General features: G+C 34.4%; 1 protein-coding gene across 1 annotated transcript; it reads left to right on the top strand.

Moving 5' to 3' along the window:
- LOC111808833 (DNA repair helicase XPB1-like) lies at positions 1 to 7,780 on the top strand. The gene is made up of 21 exons (XM_023695033.1): positions 1 to 211; positions 323 to 363; positions 453 to 528; positions 681 to 849; positions 944 to 1,166; positions 1,258 to 1,314; positions 1,389 to 1,532; positions 1,627 to 1,707; positions 1,841 to 1,928; positions 2,354 to 2,691; positions 2,776 to 2,851; positions 2,935 to 3,128; positions 3,388 to 3,551; positions 3,649 to 3,721; positions 4,258 to 4,371; positions 6,124 to 6,204; positions 6,300 to 6,359; positions 6,592 to 6,675; positions 6,745 to 6,887; positions 6,999 to 7,127; positions 7,274 to 7,780. The coding sequence occupies exons 1-20, from the start codon at positions 202 to 204 to the stop codon at positions 7,090 to 7,092; spliced, it is 2,310 nt and encodes a 769-aa protein (XP_023550801.1). The 5' UTR covers positions 1 to 201; the 3' UTR covers positions 7,093 to 7,127; positions 7,274 to 7,780.
- The last annotated feature ends 1,602 nt before the right edge of the window (positions 7,781 to 9,382 follow it).

The following is a 9,382-nucleotide window of genomic DNA, read 5'->3' as shown; positions in this document are numbered from 1 at the left end:
AATTGATAAACCAATATATTGCAGTCTGTTAAATCGGCGAACAGCCGAAGCGCGAACGCCGATTCATCGTTTAAAACCCGAGGCGGTTCATTTGATAGTCGGTAGTGTTCTTCATCTCTGGATTCCCTTTCATCACTCCGTTTCGTAAAATCCAAGCGCATCTGATCATACAGCTAGCCTCTGCATCTAATTTTTCAAGCCATGGGACATGGTAAAACTGTGGTGGATTACAATCTTTGTTCTCTCGTTCTTGATTTTTGCGGGATTGTTTCTTTCCGCCCTAAAGAAGATTAGTTTTGATGTAGAACATTCAATGTTTCAGGTGATAAAGGAAGATCAAGCAAACGACCTAAATTCGGCAAGGTTTGTTCGGTTTTGAGGTCCAGTTTATTTAATGGGTTTGGTGTTTTTGTATTGCGTAATAATGATTGATCAATCGAGCATAATTTCAGGAGGATTATAAGAAAGCTCATTTTGAAGAAGAAGATGCCTATCATTTTGAAGAGTTTGACGACGATGATCGCAATGGTAAAATCTTCGTATCTATGTTAGACTTTCGTGGAATTGGAGGATATTTGGTTTGATTAATGAATTGCATCGTTATTTGATATGGTTTTCTGATTGTTTGGAGTTGTGAGGCATGGCGATTATGGTTTTTGATTGAGCTTATGTTATTTTAGGCGATAAAGAAGGGGGCAAGAGGGATTTCAGCAAACTAGAGTTGAAACCTGACCATACTAACCGGCCCTTATGGGCGTGTTCTGATGGCCGCATATTCCTTGAAACTTTCTCGCCCTTGTACAAACAAGCGTACGATTTCCTTATTGCTATTGCGGAACCAGTTTGCAGGTAACTTAAATCTATTGAAGCAGAAACCTATATGGATTATCTTTAAAAGATTAAGCCATTGTTCTTGTAAATATGCTAATTGATCAATATTCAGGCCAGAATCAATGCACGAGTACAACCTCACTCCGCATTCTTTGTATGCTGCGGTTTCTGTCGGTCTGGAGACAGATACAATTATCGCAGTTCTTAGTAAGTTATCAAAGGCTAAACTCCCCAAAGAGATGATTGATTTCATTTATGCTTCTACTTCCAACTATGGCAAGGTGAAGCTTGTCCTTAAAAAGAACCGATATCTCGTGGAATCTCCATTTCCAGAGGCAAGTTTTCACTGAACTTGGTTCCTTGTTTAGATGGAAATACATGGTCCAGTCATTATTGGCAAACTAAATGGTTGCTTAATTGCTGCAGGTGTTGCAGAAATTGCTCAGGGATGAGGTTATAGGCAGAGCCAGAATCATTCACGAGGTATGGTCCTAACTGGTGTGTTAATTTTTCAGACGTGCCTGCACCTTGTTTTTATTGATACTGGAAACTATCAGGATTCTCATGGAAATGGCGAGTTTACAATTAGCAAGACAGCAGGTGAACTTGGCAATCGCCATGAAGGATTGCTCAACGAGGCAGAAGCTGCAGCTGCAGCTGAGGAAAGAGAAACTCATTCATTTGAAATTGACCCAGCACAAGTAATATGGTTTTCAAAGTTTTAAGATTGAATGACAATGTTTATTGTTCGTCCTCTCCTTATTTATTGTATTTTTTATCTTGATCAAATGACAGGTTGAAAATGTTAAACAACGCTGCTTGCCCAATGCCTTAAATTATCCCATGTTGGAAGAGTACGACTTCAGAAATGACACTGTGAGTCTTTACGGAGCTGTTTTCCCATTAAATCCTGATGTTGGAAGGAGAATTGTGTCAACATTTAATTATGTTCATATTTTCTGTATAAGAAGTGGGTGTCTTATTTCAATGTTAATTCTTGGATTCTTAGATCAATCCAGACTTGGATATGGAACTGAAGCCACAGGCTCAACCAAGGCCATATCAGGAAAAGAGTCTTAGTAAAATGTTTGGAAATGGTAGGTGGTATTGCATGGTTTCTGTGTTACTTTTGAGTTGCTTGTGTTTGAGTTTTTAGAAGTAATCTCAACACCCTATTTTACTCCTTTTTATTTTATTTTGAACTACTTCTGTAAAATAAAATTATTTTTTTTGCATATTCTATTGTCTTTTGGTTTCAAAGTATGATGAAAGCTTGGAAGTTATGATTTTGGCTCAAATTTAAATGGTTATCGCTAAATAGAAATTTGNTTGGTTTTCCTTAGGGAAATATGCTTTTTGTTTCTTCCCTTTGGGAGTTCGTATCTTTGAAATTTTTCTGGCCCCATGACCAGTTTAGGTAACTTGGGATTTTTGCTCCCTCTTTTTTGAGTTTTCCAAGATACCTTAACTATGAATGGCAGTTATATAGTTTCAAGCTCTGATTATGAATATATGTTTGCAGGTAGAGCAAGATCTGGCATTATTGTACTTCCTTGTGGAGCCGGAAAGTCTCTAGTTGGTGTTTCTGCAGCCAGTCGTATCCGCAAAAGTTGTCTGTGTTTAGCTACAAATGCTGTATCAGTGGATCAGTGGGCTTTTCAGTTTAAGTTGTGGTCTACCATTCGGGATGATCAAATTTGTCGTTTCACATCAGATAGTAAAGAAAGATTTCGAGGTAATGCTGGGGTGGTTGTTACAACCTATAACATGGTTGCTTTTGGTGGTAAAAGATCTGAAGAATCTGAAAAGATTATTGAAGAGATAAGAAATAGAGAATGGGGGCTACTTCTCATGGACGAGGTAATTTTACCATTTTGTGTTCACCTATTATTGTTCTTTTAATCAGACATTTTTTGGGCAAGTTTTCATCTATTCCGTCTATAGGTGCATGTGGTTCCTGCTCACATGTTTCGTAAGGTCATCAGCCTGACTAAGTCTCACTGCAAGCTTGGGCTCACTGGTACATGACGTTATGGTCTTCTAACCTTCTTGCTTTGACATTTCTGTTGGCACTGAAAATTAACATTGGCTAATTTGTTGCAGCCACACTTGTCAGAGAAGATGAAAGAATTACAGATTTAAATTTCCTTATTGGTCCCAAGTTGTATGAAGCGAACTGGTTGGATCTTGTGAAAGGAGGATTTATTGCAAATGTGCAGTGTGCTGAAGTTTGGTGTCCTATGACAAAGGAGTTTTTTGCTGAATATCTGAAGAAAGAAAACTCAAAGAAAAAGCAGGTTTTTGAATATCAATAAAATTAATGTTTTCTTTTATTTATATACCTCGTGCCCCTCCTATAGTAATTGTCAACATGCTGAGAACCATGTTATAGTTGACAAGATAATATGGATATAACCGGTATGGTATGTTCTGGTTTAAGATTTGAGGTATTTTGGAATATCATCTATCTGTTTGCCATTTATAGCTCACGTGCTTTCTGTCTCCTCTGTGTTTGCGGTTGTTTCCCTCTCTTATATACTGGCTTTCACATTTCAGGCTCTTTATGTAATGAACCCCAACAAGTTCAGGGCGTGTGAGTTTCTCATACGGTTTCATGAACAGCAGCGTGGTGATAAGATAATTGTCTTTGCTGACAATCTTTTTGCACTTACGGAGTATGCAATGAAGCTTCGTAAACCTATGATCTATGGTGCAACAAGGTTGTTAGACAAAATTGTTTTGCCTTACAAAACTCCACTTTACATGTGTTGTTTGACATCCATAGCTAGATTTTCATTTTATTTTTCAAATTTGTAGTCATCTTGAGAGGACAAAAATTCTTGAAGCATTCAAAACTAGTCGTGACGTGAATACTGTTTTTCTCTCAAAGGTACTTTTCTTCTCTCGTCCTTCCCTTTTCCTTCTTCACCCTCAGTATATAATAATGTAAGTAGTAGTAGTAATAACAACAAGAACAAAAATGTTAGGACATGGTTGGTTTTAGATTGACTAGGCCAGTGGATGCATTATATTTTCTTCATTATCGACCAATCTAAATGAAGGTCAATAATTGACTGCGGAGCCAGCCAGCTTTTGTTGTCAAGAACTTGGTCAATAATTTGCCTTTTGTGAACATTTATTGTTATTTTTTACTGGATTGAGTTGTGAGTCCTTGGGAGGCATCTGGGTTTCCAAATTTTTTCGTGATTAGTGACCAATTTGAGGTATGATTTTTGACTTTTAAACAAAAACTTTTAGTAGCCTAATTCACTTAAAAGAAGCTATAGTAAACACACTCTAACGTACTTATAGAAAGTGGTTTTAGCTAAAAGACAGTTTTTTCAAAAGTTACCGAAACATACTATTATTTGTCTTATGTTTAGATTATCAACTCGAGTTGGATTGATCGGTATTGTTTTATTTCAGGTCGGTGATAACTCTATAGATATTCCTGAGGCAAATGTGATTATTCAGATTTCATCACATGCGGGTTCAAGACGTCAAGAAGCCCAACGTCTGGGACGTATTCTTAGGGCCAAGGTTAAAACTACATCTGCTGTTTAATATCTTTGCAGATTTTAATATTTCTGTTGATCAGTTTGTTGGAATTAACCTGCATTTTCAAATTTCATTCCGCATGAAAAGAATTTTTGGATAGGAAACAATTTCATTGATTAAATGAAATGTACAAAAGGGAGACCCCATCAATAGAATTTACAAAAAACTTCTGCGGATATGAGAGAGCTTAGACTATAATTGCTGAAACGTTTAACATTTTTACACCAATAGAGAGCAAGAAAAGAGCTAAGTACTTTCATAGAATATCTATCCTTATTTTGAAAGATTCTCAAGTTCCTTTCATTCCAAAATGGACCAAGTTGTAGAATGAAGAGTGAACAAAAATATGATTCTGTGATTTCTACATCGGATTTGCATAAACAGCACCAGTTGGGAGAGATAGGCTATGAAGCCTGTTATCCGTGTTTAGGAATCTATGACTTTGTTCCCAGTGATGGAACTTTATCTTTGTTCGGTTGAGGGTTAGTATGTAGGGGCTATCTTCAGCCACAGTATTGAATTTTGAATCAGATAAGTTGTAGTTGGTATGTAGGGGCTTTCTGCAAAAAAAAAAAAAAAAAAAAAAATCCACTCTTGGATTTCAGGATCTTTGAGGTTTCTCCTCAAGTTTCACCCATGAAGAATTCTCTTTCATAAACTTCAGCCACAGTATGGAATTTCGAATCAGATAAGTTGACTGATAACTTTCCTCCATAAGGCATCCTTTTCCATAGAAGATCTTGAAACCCATTCAGCTAGAAGAACTTTAATTTTCTATTTGATATTAGTTATACCCAAGCCCCCCTCTGAAATCTGGTTCTTCACTTTAAATGCTGCAGCTGTTTGTGTTGGATTGGAGTTTTCTGCTGATTTTATCCATGATAGACTGCCAAAAGGAAAGGACAGATGGGTTACCATACAATGGGAGACCCAAGTATTTAGAGGACCATGAGCTAACCTTGCAGCCAATTTGGTTAGCTAAGAGGGAAATTCAGTTTCATAACCAGTTAACCCAAAAATTCAGACTTTTCCCTATTGATATTCAGTCCTGATGCTTCTTAAAAAGATGGATAAAATTGAAGAGATCTCCACCTCCATTTCTCCATGGGAGAGGAAAGGAATCATATCATCTGCGAATAATAAATGATTAATAGACATCTTAACATTTCCAACATGAAAGTATCCCTGTTTGATGCGTAATCCAGCATCTCTATAATGAAGAGAGAAGGCAATAAGGGATCACTTTGAAGGAGAACACAGTTGTCTCCAATTTTCCCTCTCGGTTTATTGTTAATAATGATCTGAGTAGTTGGCCGATGAGATACAAACATAAATACACCGCCTCCATGTGTTTCCGAAGACTTTAACAGTCCGCATGAAAAGAATTTTATTCTGAAGATTGATTTATGTTTCTTGATAAAGACATGGATTGACTAATTCTCAATTTTGTAGTCTATGAAGCTTAAAAGTCATAATAGATGTATATTTCTTTCTCATCTAATGTAACCTCGTGCAGTATCATGCATAAGTTTTATCTAGGACTAGTGAATAATTGAGTGTATGGTTCTGTACAAGAATCCTTGTTTGGTAGTCAATGTGGAGAATTTATAGCCATAGATAAGGCGATGTTGGGTTTCCATGAAAATTTAACATGAGATTTTATTGTTAAAATGATTTTTAGATGGCATATACACTTATTATTATTATTTATTTATTTTTGTATTGGACCAACAGGGTAAACTTCAGGACAGGATGGCTGGGGGTAAAGAGGAGTATAATGCCTTTTTCTATTCACTTGTTTCTACTGATACACAGGTTGAAATCTATCCTTTGTTATCTGAATGCAATATGTAAAATTGATTCTCTCTCTTGGTCTAATGAGGTACATTGCATGCTGAATTTTAATGCAGGAAATGTACTATTCAACTAAACGACAACAGTTTTTGATCGATCAAGGTTATAGCTTTAAGGTAGTATTTTGTCTTAGCATTCGCTGCAGTCAGCATATTATTTGAAATTTACATGTTAAAGGGTTCTTAGCCAAAATCTCGTTTAAGTATTCTTTTTATCAAAAAGTTACTGACACTTGTTTGGAACTTGTGAGATATGGAAAATGAAGTTAAATATCTTAGGACTTTCGGCATGCGTGACAGATGAATGCATGTGATCTTGTCATTTCTTATAGAAGTGGAATTGTGGCAGGTAATTACAAGCTTGCCACCAGCGGATGCAGGAGCTGATTTGAGCTATCATCGTCTTGATGATCAGTTGGCACTTCTCGGGAAGGTTATCATCTTCAAATATTTTTCGTTCTTCTCTTCTCTGAGGACACTCTGACATGCTTTTATATGCCAGGTATTGAATGCAGGCGACGATATGGTAGGATTGGAGCAGTTAGAAGATGATACAGACCAAATTGCACTTGATAAGGCTCGCCGTATGACCGGATCCATGAGTGCAATGTCGGGAGCAAATGGAATGGTTTACATGGAGTACAGGTATAGCATGTCTTCCCTGAATATCACAACATAATCTAAACATAGAAACGAAAGTAGCAGCGGTTGTTTTCGATGCATTGGTTACCAATTGTATGGTTATTCTTTTTCCAGCACTGGACGAAAACTCGCAGGTCAAGGGCAGATGAAGAGCAAGCCAAAAGACCCGGCGAAGAGACATCATTTGTTCAAGAAGCGGTTTGCCTGAGTCTCCTCGCAAAAAGCATCAGCAAACGTAGGGAGGTAAGGACGCGTTTGTATTTGATCGAATTTTTGAGGTTTTAGTTATTAGTACGGACAGAAATAGGAACTGTATTTAGTTAAAACACACAAGATAATAAAAATGTATGTATGAATTGCTCAATTCCCCTCCATCTGTGCTGTAAAAGGAATCAAAAAGGAGGGAAAAGAAGAGAACCTCCACAGGTCAACTAAACAGCAAAAGAGATTCTTTGTTATCACCAGAGGTTCAACAAAAGAAAGAAAGAAAGCAAAAGGGGGAGTAATCTTTTACAAGAGGTGATGAATTCTGTTGCAAAATAGTCAGATTTTAGTCTTCCACTATTAACCTAGGAGGAAAAGCTGAGGACTAAAGTGAAATAAAAAGACAACTCGAAGGAACTTATGTAAAGGGAAACGTCTTTCAACTTCCTTGTAGTTGGTGTGATTAGCTATTTTAATCCGTTTTGTTGACGATTTTATGACTGTTAAATTTTGATCCTTCAATTGAGCGTAGCTTAACTGGTTGAAGTGCATTGTAAGAAATTTTATTCTCTACCCGAGCTAAAATTGAAAAGGTATGTAATGCAAGTCTGGAGATTCTTATCATCAAACACTTTTGTTCGTTGTACGAACAAATTTGAGGATCGGAATAAAATTTGAACCCTTTATTCTTAGTTAGGCGATGAAATTACAGGTTGTTTGAAATGATTGAAGAGGCTGCATTCTTCTTTCACAAGCTAGAGTTGACATTGATCGTCCCTTATTGACTTGTTTTTTCTCCATTTTCACTTCGTTTTTTCATGTCTTGAAATGTCTTAGGTTTCAAGATTTGTGACAAAACCATTGAATTAGAATTTCTCCATTGTCATGTCTTGAAATGTCAGGATTTTATACTTCATTATCAATATTTTTATTTATATACATATATATATATATATATATTTCTTCCATTTCCAGAATAAATTAATTTTTAGTCCCGAAATTTGAAATTTTATTCTAAATGGATTATAAACTTATTTGTCAATTAATTCAGTTCATGCCATTTTTTTTTTGAAAAAAAAAATAGTTGATATATTATTAGTTTAAATATTAAAATATTTTTTAAAAAAAATTATCAAGCTAGCATGTCTTTGGCTAATCCAATTAGTTAATTTCGTAAAAATAATTATTATATAAAAATTATTTTCAAATCATTTTAGTCGTTATATTTTGAATTTCGAATTTTAGTTTTGTTACCTTGACATTAGTGGCTAGTTTATTATTGATTTTTCTTTTGAAAAAAGTTTAGTTACAATTAGTATTTCATTTATAAACTTGATATAATAATTATTATTATTTAATAATTTCAATAAAAAAAATAATTTTGAAGGGCTAAACGGAGATTTAATGAAAATATATTAACTAAAATTGGAAAATGGAATGAACAAAGACTAAAATAAGATCAAATCCAAAATATAGTAGTTAAAATGGTATTTTAGTCATGAATATATTATTAACATATAAGGAAAAATAAACGTGTTAGTTTCATAGAATGCTTGTTTTGACTCGTAAAACTCAACTTACCGTTGAATAAAATTTCACTCGTTCATGAACGTATCTATTTCTTTCAATTGAGATATTCATGTGTCATATACCACCGTGTTTTGACATGCTATTAAAATAATACGCTTTTTTTCCTAAAATTTCGACATATTGTTTTTACTAACAAATATAATTGAAAATATTTTTCTTAAAAAAAAAAAAAATTAATACTCCTAAACTTTGTAGGTTGATTATTTCAATCAAAATCCTAAAGTTTCATTATCGGATCAATTTGTACTTTTCTATTTTAATTCTCGTTGAGCTCTATTTCAACTTTGGTTGTTGTTGTCATCGTATAGTTCAACGGTACTTGACATGTACTCTTTCTCTAAGATTGAAGGTTCGACGGTAACCATCTTTCAATATTAGAATTTTAATTAGGTTATTTATTTGTTTATTAATTTTTATTTTGATTCTAAGATATTGTTAGGTGACACATGTGGTGGTGGTAATAGTGAGTTTGAAATTCCTTTTGGTAAAAGAAAAATTGTTATAAAGTAGAATAAATTGTCTACAAGATTAAAAAAAACACTAATAATTTTTATATTATTATTATTATTATCATATCATCAAACTTTTTAATATAAAAAATCACATTTTAAAAATTAAAAACAAATATATATATTTCTTTCCAATTTTGGGATTGGATTTAAACAAATATTTTTGAAAAATTGGAGACAAAATAGAACAAAATT

The sequence above is a fragment of the Cucurbita pepo genome, chromosome LG13 (assembly GCF_002806865.2).
Source record: "Cucurbita pepo subsp. pepo cultivar mu-cu-16 chromosome LG13, ASM280686v2, whole genome shotgun sequence".
Classification (NCBI taxonomy): Eukaryota; Viridiplantae; Streptophyta; class Magnoliopsida; order Cucurbitales; family Cucurbitaceae; genus Cucurbita; species Cucurbita pepo.
The sequence above is the reverse complement of the archived record's forward strand: the minus strand, read 5'-3'. Positions and strand labels throughout refer to the sequence as shown.